General features: G+C 41.7%; 1 protein-coding gene across 3 annotated transcripts in view; it reads right to left on the bottom strand.

Moving 5' to 3' along the window:
* Window positions 1-25,030, bottom strand: part of PUS10 (pseudouridine synthase 10) — a 54,223-nt gene that overhangs the window by 6,114 nt on the left and 23,079 nt on the right. For all 3 annotated transcript variants that reach the window (XM_080930804.1, XM_080930802.1, XM_080930803.1), the window contains exons 5-16: window positions 21,403-21,437; window positions 18,957-19,068; window positions 16,496-16,557; window positions 15,841-15,886; window positions 14,536-14,600; window positions 12,080-12,165; window positions 11,080-11,205; window positions 7,898-7,954; window positions 7,055-7,131; window positions 6,907-6,962; window positions 4,403-4,520; window positions 599-741 (exon numbers count right to left, since the gene is read on the bottom strand). In XM_080930804.1, the coding sequence (XP_080786930.1) occupies window positions 599-741; window positions 4,403-4,520; window positions 6,907-6,962; window positions 7,055-7,131; window positions 7,898-7,954; window positions 11,080-11,205; window positions 12,080-12,165; window positions 14,536-14,600; window positions 15,841-15,886; window positions 16,496-16,557; window positions 18,957-19,068; window positions 21,403-21,437 (983 nt within the window). The remainder of the gene's footprint in view (window positions 1-598; window positions 742-4,402; window positions 4,521-6,906; window positions 6,963-7,054; window positions 7,132-7,897; window positions 7,955-11,079; window positions 11,206-12,079; window positions 12,166-14,535; window positions 14,601-15,840; window positions 15,887-16,495; window positions 16,558-18,956; window positions 19,069-21,402; window positions 21,438-25,030) is intronic.

The raw sequence follows: 25,030 nt of genomic DNA, 5'->3' as shown, positions 1-25,030 counted from the left end.
TCCCCTGGCAACACTGTGAGAGCTTGTCTCAACTTTAAAGAAAGTAAAATGCCACGGTTTCCTTCTATTACCTGTCTAACCAGTTGGGCAAACGCTGGAATACTTAGAGGACCAGATAGGGTTATGAGCATGTGACTTGTAGAACATGTAAGGACAGCAAATGAATCAAAAGTGCTTCCTGAGTGTATCGTATGTTCCACAACGGTAAGACACTACAGACCCTAAAGCTGACACTGAACTGATGAATACTTCATGGTTTAAAACTCTGCCTTGAAGCATAGATAGGAAAACACACATCACATAAACCAAGTGTTGATTCTACTCCAAAATACTTCATTAATACACTTGAGTCCTTTTCAAAATATCCCAGACCACCTGAGGTGGCACAGGTCTGTAATCCCAGCACTTGGGAGGTGGAGGCAGGAGGATCAGGAGTTCATGGCCAGCCTGGAGCACATGGGATTGCGGTATATTAGAACACATTTCAAAGAAACAAACAAATAAACAAACCCCCCAGATCAGTTGGCCCATATTTTCAGGGCAGCATTAACTATCCTGAACCTATTCTGGTAAGGTCTCTGCAGAGGCAGAAGGATACGTTCCAGCTTGGGTCTTCAAATGCAGACGAAAATGATGCTCATCCAGGTAGTGTGTCTCCATCGTGTGAATGGCTCGAGTTCTCACAGCCAAAGGCCTTCGGTGAAGGACCCGGAGAGGTGTTTTCTGGTCAATCTTTAAGTCCTAGAGGAGGGCATGATGCAGTTAGAGTCAGAGGTAGCCTCACAGCAAGGCCTTAGCACTGCCTTTGCCTCCCACAGCTCACCACAGGAGTTCCCACCATTGTCAAGTATGTGGGGATGGCTAAAATCAGAACAACTGTATCTCCTTCACTCCGACTCAATGGGACTTCTCATAGTCTAGTTCATAATTACTCCTTTTGTGAATATTACTTCTACCCATACCATAAGAGGGCTCAGAAGGGAATGATCCCAAGGGCTCCCCTGCCTTGAACTTAACCAATCAGTCAGGATTCTGGCATAGGACTTCTTTTCCTGCCACAAAGTGAGGACTTTGGGCTGGAGAAGTGGCAGAAAGATGGCGGGACCTGACTGTCAATTGTGCATACAGGAAGTGTGCACATCACATTGACAATTCACTCCTGATTTGGGGTTTGTTGTACAACAGCCTGTATCTGGAAAGGTACAGTGTTTATCAAAAATGTTTCAGTTCAGTGAGTACAGTGACTCACACTCTTCCAGGACTTTCCAGACTTACAGATACAATATCCACACGCATTTTAACAATTCAGATGGTTTTTGGTGATACAGGCTGCTTTTTCTTATAATTAATGTCAAATTAGAGATTTCCCCTCCCATCAGATGATGTAAATTAAGAAACAAGGACCTATAAAAGGTCAACTATTTCAAGCTTTTAAAAATAGGTTTTAGGCAAACCAGAAAAGTTGGTTCTTAAGAACTCTGAATTCTGTGCAATTTCTTGCTGGAACAGCTCCTGATTTGCATGACTGTGAGCAGCCGCTGCTCTGCTAAGAAAGGAAAGTCTACACTCCCTCCCAGACACTACAGACAAGAGCAAGTTCTGACAAAGACCACACTTGAAGGGCATGGCGGATCCACAAAAGCAGAGTCAACAGTCCCTCCCCACTGTGATTCTTAATAATTCTTATGAGACAAGTTGTCTCTAGGAGGCTTGACTTTTCTCTAGCCAAAAAGACAAATACCCTCAAGAGTGAACTATGTGAGTAGTTGTAACAATGGACATAGGGGTGTTCAGAAAGCAGGAACAGCCACCTCTAAGTTAGCAGCTATTGTCTGGCATGGTGCCACATCCTTTAATCCCAGCACTCGGGAAGTAGAGGGAGATGGATCTTTGTGAGTTTGAGGCCAACCTGGTCTATATTATGACAGCTAGAGCTACATAGCAAGTCGCTGTCTAAAAGAAAATAGCAAAATTAACAATAAGTAAATAGTGAGAGGCCCTCTCCCTGCTTCTGTCACCCCTCTCAGGACTGACTACAGTCACCACAGCCAGTCCCAACAGCACTCATCAGCTTCAGGCCATGCGTCATCTTTTTAGATCTGCTTTTCAGACCACAAAAGGAAACCGCACATGCACACTCACACACGTTTCTTCCTTAGACGTAAGCTGCACTTCAGAGGAGGAGCCCAGCAGTGAACCTACAGTAGTCCTTGTCTGAGAATGAATCACAAGCTCGGCTTCATCGTTACAGCAATGGGAATTTTGTAAAACTATAAGTGTTACTAGAAACCACCCAGGCCTAGCAGTGTGCCTGGGAATGTCCTCAATAACCTCAACTATACCTCAATTAAAACAAAACAAAGAAACAAAAACAAAAAAAAACCAATGTTTTAAAGGCCCTAGACAGCAGGGGCAAAGCACAGCGTTTGCCCCAGCGCCTGTGGAGGGGGAGGGCCGGGCATCTCACAGTGGACAAGCGAGTGGGCTTTCCCCTGCAACTCTCATGGCCATCACTTTGCTTTGTCTCAGTTTATGTCTGCATGAGCTCTAACGCAGGTTAAGTGAAAGCATGCCCTGCTCCGGGTCTTGTTTTTAATAGCTACAAGATGCTTATTTCTCCAACCACTAGCTCATTCCGGTTTTGGCTTGTTTGCTTGGTCTCTGCAGCCCAGGTTGGTCCTGAACTCTCGCCTTTTATCTCACATTTCATCCAGCCAATGCCATTTTCTGATACTGTTGAGGCAGCCACCTTTCATGGACATCTGTACACAGGAGTCATGCTCCTGCAGCAAGCTTGTTGACACAGTGCAGCTTTTCCTTCCTATAATCACTGCCATGTTGCTCCCATGGCAACATAAGACACCTTTCATCTCTGCTTCAATCTGCAGCTCCTTCCTCCCCATCAGAGACTCACTGTCTGCTTCACTGGTTTAAGGGAACAATATGAAGTCATACATTACTTTGTCCTGGAGGTGGAACATTCCAAATGATTCTTGAAGATAAATTCTATTTTTTGGAAACTTTTGTCATATTGTTTTCTTCATAGCCATCCATATGTGTGCACACGGCTGAAATCACAAGGCACCACCCTCTGGGTATTCTTACAGCCTTCCCATTGGCACTTAGGACAACACTTTTCCTATATTAATAACTATCACTTTTAAAAAACTGGTTCTTTGGGCTAGAGAGATGGCTCAGTGGTTAAGAGCACTGGCTGCTCTTCCAGAGATTCCCAGCAAACAAATGGAGGCTCACAATCATCTGTAATGAGATCAGATGCCCTCTTCTGGTGTGTCTGAAGATAGCTACAGTGTACTTATATAGAATACATACATACATACATACATACATACATACATACATAAAATCTTTAAAAAAATAAGAGGCTACAAATCTTAAAAAAAAAAAAAATTGGTTCTTTAAGGTAAGGTCTAGCTGGATAGCCCAGGATCTTCTGAGCTACCATACCCAGCTCTAACACATGATTTTAAAGATCTAGGTAGTAAAAACTCCATTATACTGATAAATTGTGTGTGTGTGTGTGTATGTGTAGGTATATTTACATGTGAAACAAGTATCATTTTGTAGGTCATCTAGATTGCTACAAAATACTGCCAATTTAATAATCTCAGATAACTCTGTGCTCATATATGCTCATTCAGACCTTGTGCTGAAATTCCCTTTCTCCTCCCTTCTCCATCCCCTCCCCCATTCTGCACACAAAGGACAGAAGACCATGGGGGTTCTGTCACCTTCCACCCCATTCCTCTCAGATGGTGCTTCTCACTGAACCTGGAGCTAGGCTGGCAGTCAGCAAGTGTGAGTGATCCTCCTGCCTCTGCCTCCCACAGATCTGGGGTTACAGGCATACATGGCCATGCCTGGCTCTACCACAGGAGCTGAGATCCAGTCTCAGGTTCTTATGCTTGCTTGCACAGTCGTCTTAGCCACTGTGGCCACCCTGCCGCTCCGTCACAGTGCCACGCTTCCAGAACGCATGTGCTTCACACAGTTCCTCAGGTTCATATATGTGGTGTTAGGATCAATATCTAACAACACATTTTGTTTTATATTTAACTTTTATATTTAGCCAAATACAATAGCATTACTGAGTATTTCCTATGTAGTTGGTACCATTTGAAATGCTTTGTATAATTGAACTAACTTAATTTTTCTAAACTAACTTTACAGATAAAAGCATAAAGAAGTTAGGGAACTTGTCAAAAGCTGCACAATTAAGAGTGTGCCCAGGAGTCTGTCTTCAGAGGCAGCAACCCTGACTCCAAAGAGTCACTGGGGCAGTGAGTGGGAAAGGCAGGATTTGAACTCAGGTGCTGGGAATGCACTAGAAGACAGTGAACTTTCCACATGCAGAAGACAAGCAAAGAGCAGCTCGTTGTACCTTTAAGTTGTCCAGGAACCCAATGTCCTTCTTCTGGATGGCTCTATTCGTCCATATCAAGGCACTGTAGGTTTTGGTCTTTTCTTCTTCACCTTCCTTCATATGCCCTATTGCCTCCCTGAACAAAAGTAGCAAAGGAACATTTGGGTCAACACATAAAACACATACAGACCTTGTCCCAGTCTGTTTCCTTAAAGCAGTTTGATGAGGTATAACTTGCAGCATTTCCTCCATGTAAAGGATACTTCCTATGACTTTTACTGCTTATGGAGCTGTACATCTACAAAGTCTAACCCACAACACTTTCTTCCCATTCCTTTCCCCGGGCCCAAGCCCATCGATTGCTGCCTGACTTTCTACCTTTACTATTTCCCTAAACGTTTCTCGTCAGGCAGTCACAGAGTGTGTGACATCTGGTGACTGGATTCTGTCGCTCCATAATGCTGTCAAGGTCAAGGTGCATCTGTGGGGCAGTATGACCCGGTACTCCTTATCCCCCATATCATCCTGCACACAGTGGGTGTGTAGGCTCCCCTTATCCATGGCCTCTCTTTGTCTGCTGTCCTTTCAGATGGAGAGTATTACGTTCAAAAACGTAAAATGAGGCAATTGATGCTTAACTTGTTTTTAGAGTATACTGCTGTAATTGTCCTGTTTTATTATCAGCTATCAATCTTTTATGCTTCCCTTTTTAAACAATTTGTTTTTATTTTACAGGTATGTGTGAGTGCTTGCATGGATGTATGCCTGGCGTCCTGTTAGGCCAGAAAAGGAGAACCCAGATCCTCTGCAAGGCCAGCAAGTACTCTCTCTGCTCCTGACTTGTGCTCATTTTTTTTTTTTAAGTCAACCCTTTTCATCAACTGTGTACTGGAAAACATACTATTTATAGATTCAGTACTACCTACAGTCCCAGGTATCCCCAGCAAGTCTTGGGACTACAAGGATCATGTTGTGTGTGTGTGTGTGTGTTTTATTAGATATTTTCTTTACTTTCATTTCAAATGTTATCTCCTTTCCCGGTTTCCCCTCTGGAATTCCCATCCCATCCTTCCTCCCCTTGCCTTTATGAGAGTCTTCCCCCTACCCACCCACTCCCTCCCATCTCCCCGCCCTGGCATTCCCCTACACCGGTGCATGCGCCTTCACAGGGCCAAGGACCTCTCCTCTCATTGATGCCTGACAAGGCCATCCTTCCTCTGCTACATATGTTGCTGGAACCATGGGTCTGTCCATGTGTACTCTTTGGTAGGTGGTTTATTCTCTGGGAGCTCTGGGGGCATCTGATTGATGGGTACTGTTGTTCTTCCTGTGGGGTTGCAAACAACCTCTAGCTCCTTCAGTCCTTTCTCTTAATTCCTCCATTGGGGATCCCATTCTCAGGCCAATGGTTGGTTGAAAGCATCCGGTTCTGTATTTCTCAGCCTCTGGCAGAGCCTCCCAGGAGAAAACTGTATCAGAGACCTGTCAGCATGCACTTCTTGGCATCCACATTATTGTCTGGGTTTGGTGACAGTATATAGGATGTATCCCCACAGTCTCTGGATGGCCCTCCCTTCAGTCTTTGCTCCAAATTTTGTCTCTGTATTTCTTCCTGTGGATATTTTGTTCCCCCTTCCAAGAAGGACTGAAGCATCCACTCTTTGGTCTTCCAACTTCTTGAGCTTCATGTGGTCTGTTAATTGTATATTGGGTAATCCAAGCTTTTGGGCTAATGTCCACTTATCAGAGACTACATACCACATATGTTCTTTTGTGACTGGGTTACCTCACTCAGGATGATATTTTCTAGTTCCATCCAGTTGCCTAAGAATCTCATAAAGTTATTGTTTTTAATATCTGAGTAGTACTCTATAGATAGACAAACAGTATCTACTACTACCTTTTTTATTTTTTAACATAGAGTATTATATAACCTAGCCTGGCCTCAAATTCACTACTTGGCCAAGGATAGTCCTGAATTCTAACCTTCCTGCCTTGACCTAGCAATGAGGAGAATTACAGGTCTGTATTACCACTAGCTAGCTCTGCTTTGTAAAAACACTACTATAACCATCCTCACGTGGTCTTTGATTGATATATACTTTCATTTCTATTGTTGACATGATATCTAGAAGTGGAACAGCTAGGTCATGTGGTCATTGTATGTTTGAGCTTATGAGACTGTCAAAGTGGCCACACTTTCAACCCCATTCGCAATGCACAAGGCAGCTCTCTGCTCCTTGCCAGCACTTGATATTTCTTTTTTGGTGACAGCCATCCACCTGGGTGTGACTCTGACTTGCACAGCTCTAGTGCAAGATGTTAGGCATTGATTCATGTTCACAGACTGCTCATACATCCTCCTTTGAAAAAGGTCTACTTAATCATTTTCCCATTTAATTGGGTTGCTAGATTTTTGTTTTGCTTAATATACTCTGTATGTAATTCCCTTACAAATATATGATCTTTGGAAACTTTTGAAAGAGTCCCCTTTGAACTCTTTCTAGCACGTCCATCCTTACCTAGTGACAAGCTGCAAGTCGCGGACTTGGATTTTGTCAGATGATTTATTAATTTTCTGCAGTAGTGGAGAAAGAGGAACAGTTACCGACTCTGTCCCGCTCACAGAGCTGCACAAACACAGGCCTGGCGGAGCCGCACAGCCCTTACCTGCTGCAGCTCCTTAATTTCTTGTGAAGTGAAATGCACTCGATGAGGATTCAGCAGCTCAACTGCAAAGGGCCTTCCTGGCAGGCACGTCCGGCAGGAAACAGAACCGTGTCGACACAGTTACCATTCGAGCAAATACAGGAAGTGTGAGAAACAGGCTGAGCTCTAGAGGACTGAGAGGTGAGTGCAGTAGTACCTACATCTATGGGACTGAAGCATGTGTGAGAAAGAGAGAAGGAGGGAGTGGGGGAGAGGGAGGGACAGGGGACAGACTGATGGAACTAACACTGTCACAGAGAGCACTGCCCAGACACACCAAGGTGAGATCCAGTCTCGCAGCCACTCCTCTAGAGATGCAGAACAACTGTGATGCTATGAGGAGAAGGAACTGCAAACATCTAACACCCCAGGAGGACTCATCTTTCTTATAACCCAAGATAAAACAAGAAAGAAATTAAGGCTACAATAGTTTTTAAATAAAGATAGACATTTAAAAAAACTTGTCATTTTGAGATACTGTTTGTTTTCTGAGACATGCTCTATCTATCCATCCATCCATCCATCCATCCATCCATCCATCCATCCATCCATCCATCCATCTGCCTCTGCTTCACAAGTGCACTGCCATGCCCATTCCTGCCTGCCTGCCTCCCTGCCTGCCTGTGTGTCTGTCTGTCTTTAGTTCAAGCCAGGTTTTCTCTAGGTAGCCCTGGCCGCCCTTCTTTAGGCACATAGTCATTATAACTGACAGACCCCCATCTGGAGGACCCTGGTCCTCCCTTGGTTTTAAGTGGTTGCAATAAGCAGGCAGGTTCTAACCAGGTGGTGCTGACATCATCTTACCATTTCCTAATGTTCTCACGTCTACATCTTCTCGTCCAGAGGATGAGAAATTAAAACCTGTAAGAGAAAAATATGAGACACAGAAGCTCTGCAATTCTTTGTTGCAACCTGTGGTAGAAATCATCCCAGCAATCCGTGGGAGTTGACCTCAAGGCTGATGACCATTTCATTTCTAATCTCAATCCTGACTAAGAAGTGATGGCTACAGTAAATACTACTCATTATACGCCATGCGCTAGGGTAAATTATGCACACATTGCTTAATTCTTATCATAACCTCATGAAGCACTAAATAAATGAATATTAAGTTTTGTAGATTATGCAACATTCCCAGGGTCAAACAATCCAATGGCAGAGCTACAGAGTTTAACATCTGTAGCCATCTTATGGAAAGCCAATGCTGGGGGGCAGGCCCTAACTCCCTGGACACTGAATTTCGGCAGAAACTTTGTCTTTTTTCTTTCAAGTAAGCAAGCCCAACAACAAGAGCAACCATTCTAAAATTTAACGCTATGGAAAAAAACTGAGAGAGAGGTCTGACCTTTAAATAGCAATTAATTATGTAGCCGAGCCCACATGGAGCCATAATGAAGCTAATGCACAATCCAAGATGAATTTACCATCACAGACCAAACACCAAAATCAACCAGGGAAAACAGTTGACAAATCATAGACACAGATCAAATGGAAGACTTCAGCACCATAACAGCCATTACTCCAGACACTTCAACCAGGTGCCCATGGGTGTGCCTCTTTCTTCTATGGAAGGAGAAGTTAGGCAGGACATGCCAAAAGTCACATCAGATTGACAAATGCAGATCTGGTAGCGAGGCTGGGGGAAACCAGCATTCTGACCCCAGAACCAATTAACCACCAGGTGGGTCATACTGGAACCAGCAAGACAGAAGCAGAGGATCAGATTGAGGACTGAGACGGGCAGGGAGGCACTGGGAGCCTTGAGCAGTCTCTATAATAAATATGGGAGACCATCAGAGTCCTGCCTCACAAAGGCACTGCTGCATTCCCTCAGGACATCTGCTGTACAACACACTGTGCTTGATGTCAGAGAGACAAAGTGGACAGCTGATGGAAAAGTATAATGTGACCTGTAGACACAGGGCAGAGGACAAATGTAAGACCATCCCTACAGCACAATTCCATAGTGTACCCTTTATTCTATTTACTGTTGTGTCAGTGTGTATGTCTGTGTGCTGTGTTATGGGCACAGGCATGTGCTGTGGTGATCATGTGGAGGTCAGAGGACAGTGCAGGTTAGCTTTCTCCTTCTACCACCTGGAGCTGGGCACCAGATCCAGGCCATCAATCTTAGCACCACATGCCTGTAGCCACCGAGTCACGTCACCAGCTTCCTTTAGAAAATGTCTCAAACTTGAACTCTAATCAAACAGAGCACTTGCTGATCTTGAGAAAGACCTGAGTTTGGTTCCCAGCACCCACATAAGGTGGTTCACAAACCAGAACTCCAGCTCCAGAAGACCCAATGCTCCTAAACCTATGGGCACTCATTTGCACATACACACATACATAATTTTAAAAGTCTTTAAAACAGAAGGGTAACAAAATGCATCTGTAACCTTGGTACTTGGTAGGCACATGAACATGAGCAGATCCCTGGAGTTCACTGGCTAGCCACCTTGGTGAGCTCCAGGTTCAGTTCTGCCTTGTCTCAGGTGAAAAGCAACTGAGGAAGTCATCTAGATGTATTGGCCAGTCATATGTCAACTTGACACAAGCTGGAGTTATCAGAGAGGAAGGAGCCTCATTTGAGGAAATGCCTCTGTGAGATCCAGCTGTAAAGCATTTTCTCAGTGATCAATTGTGGGTGGTGCCATCACTGGGTTGGTGTCCTGGGCTCTATAAGAAAGCAGGCTGAGCAAGTAATTAAAGTAACATCCCTCCATGGCCTCTGCATCAGCTCCTGTCTCAGGTTCCAGCCCTGCTTGATTCATGTCCCGCCTTCCTCCGATGGTGGCCTATGATCCGAATAAACTCCTTCCTCCCCAACTTGCTTTTTGGTCATGGTGTTTTTATCACAGCAACAGAAATAAGACAACAGCCAGCACTGATCTCTGGCCTCTACCTGCACACCCATACATGCACTGCACACTCACACACACAGGAGGAAACCATGTATATAACCTTTAAAAGGTGTAGAATACAGAAGAGATGGCTCAGCAGTTAGGAATGTGCACTGCTCTTGCACAGGACCTGAGCCCAGTTCTCAGCACCCACAAGATACAACTCACAGCTCCGGGGATCCAGTGTGACTTAACACTCAGGCGTAAGTGCCAACACATGAGAGTAAAAGTAATAAGTAAGTCAGTAAAGGGGATTTACTCCTATGACAGACAGTAAATCAAAAGTGAGATGTGCTCTAAAGTGGTTGTTGCTAACAAGTCAGAGGGTTAGACGGACAGCCATTGCTCTGCTAGACCTCATCCTGACTTGAGAGCATGCTCCTCAATGTTTCTTGGAGAGAAAGGCAGTGCCTCGCTGATCCATGAGAGGCCTCACTCCAAAGAAGGGCATCACCCACTGCCTGCGGTTTTTCTTTACAACTGAAGTCTTACACCTTTCCTTCTTATCTATCCCTACCATGGAAAAGTCACAAGACTTGAAGCTGCCTTAACTTACAGGCCTGTTGAGACAAGGAAACATAAGCTTCCCCAGATCTGACTCATCCCACAAACCTGGCTCATTAATACTAGGAAATTAAAACACAGTGAACTCCATAAAACCTCTGTAAAATGGCTGCTCTTGATCTATTTTCTCCAGTCCTGAACTTCCTACCACGTTACTCTGTAGGTTAAGGTGCTAAGTACTCCTGAACAAGTACTGAACATGAGACATGGGGCTTCTTCATGCTCCTCCAAAGAAGTTTGCCAAGATTACGGATTAGTGCATTTCTCTAAAGCAGTCTTGGTTTTGAGTTTCCCAGAAGAGAGCAGTCACTGAGAAAGGACAGCTATCTTTGGCTATCTGGACTACAATCTAGTGTGGGCTGGAAAACCCTTTGAACATTAACAGTGGCTGTTCAGGGGAATCCTGGAGCCAAGGAGCCCAAGCTGGGCTTGAGTAGCCAAATAGAGAAATTTTCCTGGAGCCTCCAAGGCATCATCGTGAGTAACAAAGAATTTAGAACTTCAGCATCTCACACTTACTCTCTGCTTTGAATACTGACAGCAGATGATCGGAAATCAATTCTTCCACTGAAGATTCCATTTTCCTTTCTCCGTCAATTATCCAAGGAGTTTGTGGTAGATTCCTGGAATATTTATTATATCTGCCTGCCAAAGAAATATCAGGTAGTTAGATGGAATGCTGTGATTAATTTATGAGGATAAAATGGGAAGTAACAACTATTTAATCAGTTTGCTATTCTGGATGCTAGGATATAAAAGGAGACGCAGCCCTTAACTAAAAAACAGTCTAACTTGGGAAGCCATCACATAAACATGGAGCTAGTTAACTACAATTTAAAGTAAAAATAAAATAGCTGAGAAACAGAAAGACGGTGTGTATCAAATGACAGAAACAATTTACTACTGTGACTCACTGACAGTTACATGATACTGTGAAACACAACAATGACCATAGAAACACAGTTATATTTCCAGATAACTGGCAATCATTTAAATATCATGGCCATTGCTGATGATATATTACAGAGAGTTAATTTTGTGAAAATTTTAAGAACTTCTAAATTAAAAAAACAAAAATTCCCCAACTCCCTAGCAAACTGTGACTCACTCATTGCCTTATGAATAAAGCTACAAAAAAAAGAAGAAAAAAGAAAAGAAAAGAAAAGAAAAGCAGCAAGCAGAGTTAATTAGAAGTAAAAGGCAATTTCATTTAAGCTTTTATTATAAAGCAACTATAACTTTTGAAACAAAGCAAAAACCTGTTTGCTGTATACCAATTAGGAAAGTCAATACATTTTCTTTTTCTCTAGATAAAGTCAGGTGTTTAGACACAGAAAGGATAGCAAAATTACTTTTGTTAACTTTGTTTTCCATGTTACTAAATGCCCTCTGCCTTCCTAGTTTTCTCTTGCTCAGTTTCAGGCCTCCCTAGATCAGTAAGACCACAGTAGAAGAGCAGTCAGCAGACATTTCAAGAAGGGAACTCACAGGGCATGTATATTCTAGATGAAATATTTACCAGCAACAAAAACAGCACCATGAGTGCATTCAATTTCAAGGGCAGTGCATCCAGTCTTTGGAGAGTCTGGAGGACAAGGAAATTGCCTGAAAAACAAAATAAACTTTATGGACACTAATATTTGAAACACACAGCACAAAATTGTGCTGCGTCAGCCTTGTCTGAGAACCTCAGAACTTAAGTGTGGTACCTCTCCCTACCTTAGAGTTTTGGAGCAAAAAGGGTTCTTCGGGTCTTTTCAAATTTTTCAATTTGAAAAATCTTTGATTCTTTTGCTACTTTTCAAATTTTACTGTCTTGTTTTAAAGATTTATTTATTTTTATTTTATGTATATGGATATTTTGCCTAGATGTTTGTCTGTGTACCATATGTGTCAAATGCCTGTGGAGACCAGAAATGGTCGCTGGATCCTGGAAATTGGATAGAGATCCTCTGCAAGAACAGCCGGTGTGCTTAATCGTGGAGCCCTCTTCCAGTCCCCATGTTGGTTTATACTGAGACAGGCCTCACCCTGTACCCCAGGCTGGTCTGGAGCTCACTATGTGGCACAGTCTGGCCATAATGCATTTGACCTAGCCTCCTGAGGTCTAGGTTACAGGCATAAGCTACGATATCAGCTATTGAGGACCGTCTTCTTTTTAAGTTTATACATCTGTGCACCTCATGTGTGCCTGTTGTCTGAGGAGGCAGTGAAATTCCATGTGGGTGCTAAGAATCAAACCCATGTCCTTTCAACAAGTGTTCTTAACCACTGAGACAACACTCCAGCCCTTAGAGTACTACTGCTAACACACAGCAGTGGTATTAAGCAAACTGGGGCTTTTATTCTGCCCTACAGTAAGGGAATCCTATCTTCTAACAGCCTGCAGATTTCTGGGGAAACCCACATATACAGCATAGAAGCCCCCCCAGACTCTTCAACCATTTTGTTCTACCTGGTCACTTGCTGCTGGCTTGAAGAAGCCTTCACTGCCTGGGTAAGCTGGTCTGTGGTGGTAACTGCTCCTACTTGTAAGGGATCTGCCCTACCTGTGGGGAGTCTTTCTCTACTTTCCCTCCTTATCCCTTCTCATGTCAACTGTGACTGGCAGTTACACTACAGAGTCTCTTAGTCAGTGGACTTCAGTCTGAGAGCAGAAAGTAAAACCTTATCCTCTGCCCATCATTTAAGAAGTCCCACAGCACAAACCAGAGGCTACCTGTAAATAATCAAATTCTGATTTAACCCCAGACAGGGAGCTTGGAATTTTTCTATGATTTCCCAAGGTACTTGAACAATAAAATCATTTAGAAACCCAAGAACTGCTATTTATATAAAGTATCCTTTTTAAAAAAAAATATTTATTTAATGTATATGAGCACACTATAGCTGTCTTCAGACACACCAGAAGAGGGTGTCAGATCTCATCACAGATGGTTGTGAGCCACCATGTGGTTACTGAGAATTGAACTCCTGACCTCTAGGAGAGCAGTCAGTGCTCTTAACCGCTGAGCAATATCTCCAGCCCCTGAAGTATCCTTTTTAATTTTAATTTCTGTGTATGAGTGTTTTGCCTGCATGTATCTGTGCATCATGTGCCTGCCTAGTGTCCTCAGAGGTCAGATGAGAACATCAGATCCCCTGGACTGCAGTATCGTTGTGAGCTGTCATGTGGGTGCTGGAACTGGACCCAGTCCATCTCTCTAGCCTCTAGATGGAGTACTCTTTACTTTTTAAAATTTAATGAAAATATTCCTATTGTGAGACTCACTTTTTTAGTACACAAATAATAAGAAGCCCCATCATAATTTTTGCTTGATAGTTATTCAAGAATCTTCTAGAGGGAAAGCTACAGCAATTCATTTTTTAAAGCACTGATAATTAAAATATAGATTATTGCATTTCTACATATGTTAACAATTTGTATTTTTGAAAAAGGCATTGATGTCAGCAGAAGATGAGATAGCTAAGACTCCAAACGTGGAATGCAGAATGGATCTGAAGCCATGCTCCCTGACTCTCCAGCCAGTGCTCCTCTGTGAGTGAGGAATTCCCAAGCCTCCTCTTCTCTCTTGTAGAGATGGCCATGCTACAAATTATCAGATTTGGGGATGGAAAAGAAATAGTACTAGGCCTATGGACCAATAAATTATTCAGCTGAAAACTTAGGCAACAAGACTCCATTTCTGAAAATCAATGTTTTCTTCTCAAAATCAAACGTTTGAGGTTTGGTCCCAGGGATTGAATTCAGGCTCAACTCTGCTAAGAAAGTACCACACCACAGATCCACGCCCTGGCTCCTCCTTTGTAAGACATGGAAGTCAGATGGCTCGCCTGTTAATTTGATAAACATTTACTAAATGCTACACGTCAGTGCTGTACTAGGGACATGGAGGACTGAGTGACAGCCAGGCAGTACCTCTGACATTCCCATTGTCTCTACATGTGTACAGTGCTCCTTACAATTACACTCACCTGAGGAAGTCTTCTTCTTTTATCTTAGTCAAAGCTTTCAAAACTGCCATTCTGGTGAATACTGACTATATAGGGTAAAACAAAAAAGGCATTTATCAACTAAACAGGAGCTGATACACCTGATCAGAGGAATTATATCACCTACATATTTAAAATCAAGGAGTACTTTAGAGTCCAAGTCCCAAGACAGGAAGTGAAATTATGTGCTCTTGATGTTGGTGTGTAGCTGGCATGCCTCTGCAGGCCTCTTCTTCAGTCTATGTCCTTAACCAAAGCATCCAGGGCAGATCAAGGCATCAGGAAGAAAGACGCAATGGATACTTGCATTCAGCTAACTGTTTTCTCTGTGTACAGTTCTGTGAGCCAAAATTCTCTTTCCAAAATATTCTGCCAGAGTACTTTATGCAGCAATGGAAAAAGTAATCAAGGTAGGATCAATACTGAAGCCAGCCCACCACTGTGTGATGAACCTGGCCATGTGGTCCCTAAGCCTTTAAAACTGACTGGTGGAAGAATGTGGGAAGAGCTGGAAACCTTGAGTGACAGTAGCTCTTGAATGATCTAACCAGAGCCTAATGGGCCACTCTTGCGGAAGCTGGGAAGGTAAGAATGCTGAGAACGTGGGATGTACAGGCCTGGTTCATGAGAGATCAGGTGAACAAAAAGCTATCAGGACGACTAGGGGCCACTCATGGGACAACTATTAAAGAGATGAAGAGAAACCTCCTCCCCAGCACTGGGACAACAGAAAAGGTGTCTTGAGGGCAAATCAAAACCAATGAAGGTTCCACCTTGTAAACAGTCAAATTCATTTGAAGGAAGTAAGCCTAAATCAAAGGTGTTCTTGGTTCATTGAAGGTAAATGCCAATGGAAGTGTTTCCCTGGGGTCAGCACACAGAAGATGACACAACTGTGGGCCAAAGGAGCCAGACTACATCCTGAGCTGGCAGCACAACTTGGCAGCATATCCACAGGGCACTGGCTTTTAGTACAGAAGATGCAAGATCTGGGGAGTTATGGAGCACTGCTGTGTGGTTTCAGAGAACAGCTGAGGCCGGGTAATGTGTGGCATGATTGGAGTCCTGCAAAGAGGCCCTAAGAGGGCTACAAGTTCCAGGCCAAACAGATTTATACAGTGTTCCAGGTGACCCTACATAGGGCTGTCTCAAAAACACCCAGAAGAAAATAAATAAATACATAAGGTAAAAAATACATTGACCAAATGGATATATTTAAAGACCAATTCTTGCCACATACCCAATACATATCACTTTAGTGGTAATATAACAAGTAAAAATACTTACCTGCTTGTTTTTAGCTGGTTTGAAACAATCTGGGCAAACTTCACCTCTGAAATAAAATTCAAATTAAGATAAGAGTTTAGCCAGTGGTGGTGTACACCGTTAATCCCAGCACTGTGAGGCAGAGGCAAATGTATCTATGTGAATTTGAGGCCAGCCTAGTCTACATAGTGATTTCCAGGACAGCCAGAGCTACATAGTAAGACCCTGTCTGAAAAAGAAGGAAAAAACAAGGAAGAAGAGGAAAAAGGAGAAGGAAGAAGAGGGGAAGAAAGAAAGAAAGAAAGAAAAAAAGAAAGAAAGAAAGAAAGAAAGAAAAAAAGGAAGGAAGGAAGGAAGGAAGAAAGGAGGAAAAAGGAGGTAGAGAAGAAGAAAAAAAGGAGGAAGAAGAGGAGGAAGAAGAAGAAAAGAATATTTAATGAAATTATATTAGGTGGACATAATTAAAATGCATTTGATATACCTATATTTATATATTTTTACATATTATATATATATATTTGTAAGTTGTATTGGTTTCTCTGAGGAATCTCTACAAAGGGGCACATTTCAAATCTAAGACATGACAAATTTCTAAAAAGAAAACAATGCTATCTTCATGAAAAAGAAAAACATTAACAATTTTACATAACTGACACTTTTTTACAGGGCAACTTACAGGAAATGGCAATCTTCAACTGTTTCTGGATGAGCAAAGACCATACTCACTTCGAACAAGCTCTACAAATGACAAAGGCGGTTTTTAAATGAGCAGAAGGAAAGTAACAGCTACCAACTTACGAATAAAAACAGAAGTCAGCTCCCAAAGGCTGCTCAGAAAAGCTACAGGGAATCTAGAATACTAGAACTCTCAAGCCTGCCTGTTTGCTTTAGAAAGGAGGTGCTGCTTCTAAACCCAGTAACCAATGAGACTACCAAAACTGTTAAAAATAAGGCTGTTGGTTTATCTGTCTGTTCTCCCCAAATACCCCTCCTCCCAAATAAGTTTCCTAGTAAAATCAATTTACACCAGTGTTGAACAAATGCATACCTTAGAATGCAGATGGATAAAAATTCAGGCTCTGGAAGGAGATAAATGAAAATCGAAGAGACCTTCCAGGTCCCGACTGATCAATTACTAGCAGGACAAAAACATTTTAAGAATTCTGGATAAAGCGTGTATGTGTGTGTGTGTGTGTGTGTGTGTGTGTGTGTGTGTGTGTGTCTGTGCATGTGTCTGTTGGTGTCTCTATGCATGCACATGTGTATGTGTAGGCTAGAGGCTAATCTTATTTTCTGCGATGGGGACCTCACACTGGACTGTCCCTCTGCAGTTAGACGAGGCTGTCTGGCCAGCACACTCTGGGGATCAGCCTCTGCTTGGCTTTTATGCAGTAGTGATAATCCTCACTCTGGTTCAAACATTAGTGTGGCAAACACCAACCGAGGTGTCTCCGCAGCCTTCAAGCTTTTTCTTAAAGTATTCAAATATGACTTTTAAAAAGGTGTTTTTAATTTTTGTTTTTTCAAAAGTATTATTTCCCCATTATAAAATAATCAAACAGAAAATGGTTTGTTTTGTATGTTTCTCACTAGCTACTTCTATTAGATGTTTTAGAAAGATGTCTTATTAATCTTACTTTATGAATAACTTTCAGTTATAAGGGCTGTGAGATATTATGTTATAGAAAATATTCATGTTATTTTTAAAAAATAACATGTTTTGTTCTGTATCCTAATCTACATTATAAAAATAAAACAAATTAAGTATTTTCTATTAAAGAAAACCAGCTGGAACCTACTCGCACATTATTAGGTCTTTCGTCTTCCACTTTCTGTTCTTTGACTCAGTATGTAAATTTTAAAATTATCTCCTTCAAAATTGAACTTTGAGGTAAGAACAGTTTATTAATGACTTCTCTAATTTCCAAAGTACTTTCACTCCTTTGTTCCCCTCTCAGACCATCTGTGAGGTAGTTTTACTCTATTCTTTCAGTATTCAGTTTAAAGAACTGATCCTTCTGGTGGCACTTGAGGGGGAGGCACAAGCATCAGGAGGTCTCAGCTACACAGTAAGTTCGAGGCCTGCCTGAGTCCTAAGAAGACCCTGTCTCAAAAAGAAAAAAAAAAAAATCAAAGGGATTATTTTTACAGTGGTATAAAGCATATCATTTAGAATGGTTTTAAACCTGATTAGCTTTAGAAGATGGTGGTGTGACTTGAGTAGGAATCTAGCTAACACTTGGGGACCTCTCATGTAAGTGAGTGAGCCTGACTCAGGAAGCCGAATGTCTCACGAGCTGGGCACCTGCACTGTTTTCACAGGGCAACCTGGTGAGCTCTCCCAAGACTGACGTCAGACTGTCTCTACAATTGGAACAGCGGTGACACATCCCAGATTCAAAGGCCTAGAAACAGAGAGACTTGAAGTAACACAGGTATTATGGGATGAACCCATTTCACTGTTTTGGAAACCTAATGTTGATGTATTTGAAAACAAGATTAGGCACAGATAAACTAAAATTAAATAGTCTGGAGTTAATTAACTACTTGCTTAGATGTAAAAAAAAAAAAACCTGTGCACATTGTGTGTGTGTGTGTGTGTGTATGTGTGTGTGTGTGTGTGTGTATGTGTGTGTGTGTGTGTGTGTGTGTGTGTGTGTGTGTATAGGTCAAAAAATAACCTGTGGTAAATGGTTCTCTCCTGTAACCAAGTGGGTGTCAAGGACTGAACTCAGGTCAAGAGGCTTCACAGCAAACACCTTTACCCACTGAGCCATCTTGCTGGCTTCTTGCTAAGTTTTTTATAGATTGGTTTGTATCAGTAAATCTGTCCTTCCAGTTAAACTACAAATACATTTTAGGTAAAGATTCAGTTCTAGACTTTTAAGGTCAGTGTGTTTCCAGTATTTGTTATATTCCTAAGTGTTCTGCATCACAAAGAGAAAAAACAAACAAAAGAGGCCTTAAAAAAAATAAGAAGAGGCCTTAACATCAATTTAGAGAGTTCTAAATAAACATTTAAAACCTTCTGAGACCTTCACTGAATTATATAAGCTTTTGGCTAACCAGGTACCCAGAATTAATGAAGTGAAGCAGCAACCCAGAGGTCACTAGTGGCACTGGCCATTGTGTGATACCTTTCCATCGGTGGGAACTCCCAGCTCCTCTGAAAACAGAGGGTGAGCAATCCACTTGTAGGCTTCTTTCAGCTGAACGACTTCATGTCTTCCCAGGGACCGACTCTGCTTTCTGAATAACATAAGAGTTAATTCACTGACATGAAAATCTTCACTGTTATGTTAAAGAGAAGAATAAATGCAATTATTTTAAAATGATGAGTACCTACGATGTGTCAGGCACTGTTTTAATACAGTAGATAGACAAATAAATTTGACAAAAGTTCCTCACCTCATAGGCCTGTATTTTAAAGACAGCAAAGAACTGGCAGTTTTAGTGACATGTGAGCCTATTTTTGAAGATTCAATGAAAAAAGCACACTAATTTATCTTCCTGAGTTGGAATCACCAGATTCCAAGATTTATACATTGTAGAAAGGTCAAATAAGGTGAATGTTTACTGCTTGGAATTACAAAACTATCTAAATCAGTGTTCTATCCATGTTACAAATGTTTTATTTTGCTGAAAATGGAGCTTATTTAAGGGAATCAAGGTAAAAGCTGTAGCCTCCCCAGTCCCTCAGTGCTTAGGAGGAAACATTAAATCCTGAAGTATCAACATTCTAAAATGTTCGCCAGTGTAATCTGAGCTAAATAAAAATCTCACATTCCCCTAAAATCTATCTATGAACCAATACATCGGTTTTGATAAATACCCATTATGAGAGGTAGCTTTAGAATGCAGCCTGCAATTTTTAATAAAAAGGCATTGAGGAGGGAAATACAGAGTACAGCATTACTAAAACGATCTACTTTGTCGAGAAGCCCAAGTTATTACTAATTAAAATACCAGACACCGTGATGGCTAGTCACAGAACTTCTTGTGACAACACATGGAGCGGAGTCCAGTCATGAGTAATCTCTCACCTGTTTTTGTTGTTGTTCAGAGACAGGACTTCTTCATGTAGTCCTGGAACTCATGTACATCACGCTGACCTCAAACTCATAGCTCTGCCTGGCTCTGCCTCCCGAGTGCTAGGACTAAAGGTGTGTGCTAGCTCACTCCACCCTGAGTCATCCATCTTACTGTCTAATCTTCAATGATAGAGTTATTACCTATAATCAGCAAGACCAGCAAAAACTACTAACTGCAGGCAAGAATCAAAGTTGGTTAGGGAACAATTACAATGAATTTATCAGGGAGAGATTATGTGGGTATGAGGAATCAAACTTGGGCCCTCTGGAAGAGTAGAAAGTGTTCTCAACTGTGGAGTCATCTCTCCAGCCCCAAGAAAATATATTTTAAAGGATAAAAAGTAGAAACAGAAAAATAAACTATGGGTTGGAGAGTGGTTAAGAGCACTGACTGCTTTTCCAGAGGTCCTGAGTTCAAATTCCAGCAACCACATGGTGGCTCACAACCATCTGTAATAAGATCTGATGCCCTCTTCTGTGTCTGAAGCTACAGTGTACTTATATATAATATATATATAAATGTATTTTTAAAAAAGAAAAAAAACTATTTTAAAATTGTTTATAAACCCAAGAATCTAAAACACTACAGCAAAAGCTAATCCTGTTAAAACATTGTTCTCTATATACTTAAAAAATCTGTTATAACTAATTTTAAGGCTCTGAAGCTTAAAACTTCATTAAGCTTCATACAATCTTTGATAAATATGTGATTATTTCTCCTTTGAAAAGGGAAGATGCAAACATAAAATACAATGCAAATAACAACAAAAAAAACAGGTTAATTATTCTTTTTCTACAAATCTCAGAACCACAGATAAGCTTCTAATATAGAAAGCTTTTTTCTTCTGGGTTTTTCTCACTGAACCTCCAATAATCACACAGGCCCTCTTTAAGTCACAGAATGTTTAGTTAAAAACAAAACTCTGAAGAATTAGCAGGTTTTTTTAATTCAGCTGGCACCCAAATCCTGATTTGAACATGTAAGATTCTGTTTACATAACTAGATGTCTGTGGTTTTCCTCAGTACAGAAATAGTTCATTTAACTACATAGTGGCACCCTGAGAAAGGTGTACATGATATGTTGTATTTCACATTGTATTTCATTCCTTAAATCCAAAGATCTAAACTCCAAAGAGATTTGCCTTCCAGAGATTGCCAATAGGTGTTATCTGTAAACTCATTGTTGCTGATTTAAGCAGAATTGTACTTCTCATGGCTTATCATCTAGTTTTATAACTTAGATTCAAGTACAAATCTAAAACTAATTATCTTAAGATAGCCTCCCAAACTACACTCTACAATCAAATTAAATGAGTCTTGGCAGTGTAAGCAAACTGGTCATGGCACATTAAAAGTGTCTCCTGTGCCAACAACTCTGTAGCTACTGAATCTACTCTAAAAGACAAGGCAGCCTAGAGTAGTAAAGGTACTCTAAGAACTAGGTAGCTTGTATTTAAATGTTGGTAAAAACTCCCTACTTAAATTACTTACCCCATTTCCTGTTTTACCAGCAACCATGCAGCATGCTGTAGGTAAGTTGGTCACACCCAGAAAGAAGAGAAAAGGGAAAGTGCTTAGTAAAAATGAAGCTCCAACATCATTAACAAAGGACTTAAACAATTTGCTAATTAAACTTCTCTTATTAGAAGATGAGACAGTGCAGTGACCTCAGGCTCCACTCAAACAAAAACATATAAGATTTCACTTTGCTGACTTGCTGTGGCCTAGGAACTGAAAGTAGCAAGGCCTCATCATGGTACACACCAACAATCTAACACTTGGGAAGGCAGGAAAATTAGAAGTTCCAGGCCAGCCCTGACTGTCTAGCTTTGAGGCCAAACTGATCAACATAAGACTCTATTTCAAAAACAAACAGCCCAAAATGATTGAGTGTACACACTACTTCTAAAATTTAGACTTGAAGGGTCTGATTTTAATTGTTTGAATAACTCTATCTGGCTCATGATATATCTATATGGTCAGGAGTTAATGTAGTACTTCTGCCTGCAACTCTCTGAAATATAACAAAAACCAAGACAAATTTACCCAAGTGAAAGAATAGATATACAATATATAATAAAATAAATATAGAAAAATGGTAATAATTATAGAATCTAATGTAGATTGATATTTCTTTCAACTTTTTTCATGCATTTAAAAATTCTACAATGTTAGGGAAAACTTATTCTGGGAAAGAATAATTAAAACTTGCAAGACTTTGGAGGCTAAAGAAAGCATCTCAGAGATTATAACACAGGCTGCTCTTACACAGGACCCGGGTATGGTCCCCAGCATCACACAGGAGCTCACAGCCTCATTTACTCCTCTTCTGGCCCTCATGGGTGCCAGGTATGCACATACAACAGGCAGGCTATTGCTGAGTAAGCACACACTTAATATGCATTAGGAGAGGCTGTGGTTGTTACCTTGAGCTCTCATCTACAGGTTACAAAGAACACAAATCAGATGCCCACTATGTCTGCAGGAGTTCACCCATTCCTTTGCATCCCCAAACTGCTAGTGTAATTCTGGAGTCTCCCTCATGGTCATTACGAGCTATAGAAAACTCTTTGGACACAATCTCATACTCCTTTCTGTGCACTTCTCTTGTTTTGGGACGGGTCCTCATTGTGTAGTCCTGGCTGGCCTGGCACTCACCATGTACACTATGCTGGCCTTGAACTCAAGAGATCTGCCTGCACTGCCTCCAAAGTGTTGGGACTAGATGTGTCACCACCATGCCTGGGTCCTCTGTACTTTTTAGTGACCTTTCTGTCTCTACCTGAGACTTGGTAACAAGCTTTCCCTTCCTAATCCTCTGCAAGTTCCCTGTTTAAGCAAGCTGCAGGTTGGACAAAACTAATCCCACAGCAGGAGATAAAAGGCTGAATTCCCAAGAAATCAGTATTGCCCAATTACTCATTTTTTACCACATGCTAATAAATGCCCCAGACCTGTTTCTGCCTAGGAAAATAGAAGTATGCCTCTCCTTTTCAGGTTACTAGGAGAACGTTAATAAATGTTCTATTCTTTAGACAGTTGGGGGAAAAATCTATTCTCTAAAATAATTAATAAATTCTTCTGCCCCAACAGAATCAAATGGCTTTAAAGTTAACAAGTTTAATCAAGTTTGATATGAGAGGTTATATGTTACCTCCTGAAAGTTCAGGAGCCACACAGTTTAATCCTAGTCTCAGCTTAACATTAGACAGAGAAATCATTCTAGCTAGGCAAATCCTAGGGAAGTTGACCAACTGCCTGCTGAGGTATTGTGTTTGCTGGGAACACTAAATACAAAGGGGAGACTGAGGTGGTGACTAGCACCCATCTCTTGCTGAGCTTCCTGACTGGACACAACATGACCAGCCATGCCTGCTCCCACATCTTCCTGGCCATGAACCTCCGGGAACTCTGAGCCAAAATACCCCCCTCAAACACACACCCTTGTCTAAGACTAGTAATTAAGAAAAACAAAACTGGAAAAGTCAGAATGTTTTGAGTGTCAAATCAGGACATGAACCCAAAGACTAGAAACAAAAAGGAATGGCCATGTTCACACACACACACACACACACACACACACACACACACACACACGGCACCTTACAGAAGTGTATAAAAGCGACACTTGGTCCTCAAGTCTATACATCCCATCAAGGCATCATACAGCGTGTTCAGTCCATCCCTTTCTTATGTGCATGTCCACAGCACTCCCCTGCTCATGTGCTAGCACAGGAAGAAGACGGAGAACCGCCTGTACTGATATTCATCGCACACAGGAAAATTTAGCACAAAGTCCTGAGTACCGGGGGTCTGAGGGAGTGGAAGGGAAGGTCTGGCTTGGAAATAATCAAGATACACAATATACATGTATGAAATTTCAAAGAATAGATGAAAAATATTGTAAAAAAGATAGTCATATATCCTAGGAACATGAGGAGAGCCCACTCTCTATCTCTCATTTCCTACCTGGTCCTTATAGACATCTACTAAGCCTGTGACCAAGATGTCTGGGAGAGAACAAACACTCACACAAAGGTAGGCACTCTCTCTGAGGAACCACTCGCTAAGTGGCTTTGTCCTCAGCCCTGCATATCTTAGCCATAAGGCAAAAGGTTTCAACACTTTGTCATTTGTGGGGGTACCTCCTGTGTAGTAAGATCTCACTGACATGCAGAAAGATAGGCAAGTCTCTGTCCATGAGCAAACCCAAAAGACAAAAGGAAAAAGCAGTGAAATGACAAGATGCATTAGTAACATGGAGGTGGGGAGTGAGAACATCGCTGGTTATATCTGGGGACAGGGGACCTCCTGCCATACACACTGAGTTTTGAGGAACTAGTTCCGAGAACGACCTGGGTAGCCATGGAAAAAGTATACTCCAAAGAGAGAAAGCTCTGGTGCAAAGCCAGAGGGTGCTAGGAAGGTTCTGGGAGCTCTAACAATACTAAGGCTGGGTGGCAAGGGAGAAAGGAAGAGACAGGAACTTAGTTCGCAGGACCACTGTTCCCATACAGTAAGATCCCATGCTAAGGCAAATTCAAAAGCACTTCATGTAATGGAGCAGGATGAGCACAGCTGTCTCCAGGAGCACTCACTGTGACTGAAGGCTGAAGGAAGATGCGAACTAAGCAAACCAAAGACACCTGGTAATAAACCAGTGATTCAAGCAAGAAACAATGTGTTACAGTACAGCTGCTGACAATGAAGTACAGAGGTGACTTTAAGAAGTAAGACAAGGGGCTGGAGAGATGGCTTAGCACCTAGAAGCACTGGATGCTCGTCCAGAAGACCCATGTTCAATTCCCAACACCCATAGTTTACAACCATTTGTAACTCCAGTTCCCTGGAGTCCAATGTCCTCTGGCTGGTGGTGGGCACTGTGTGCAGGCACATACATACATGCACATACATACACATACATACATGCACATACATACACATACATACATGCACATACATACACATATGCAGAACACTCACACGTACTAAAAAATGTTAGAGAGGTAAAGAAGACACAGACTAGCAGAACTTCTGCACCAGCAGGCCTGTGGAAGTTTCTAAATACTACCAATGTCGCTGAAGTATCTTCTGAAGCCTACACGTCTCTTCAACTTAT

The sequence above is a fragment of the Micromys minutus genome (assembly GCF_963924665.1).
Source record: "Micromys minutus genome assembly, chromosome: 1".
Lineage (NCBI taxonomy): Eukaryota > Metazoa > Chordata > Mammalia > Rodentia > Muridae > Micromys > Micromys minutus.
The sequence above is the reverse complement of the archived record's forward strand: the minus strand, read 5'-3'. Positions and strand labels throughout refer to the sequence as shown.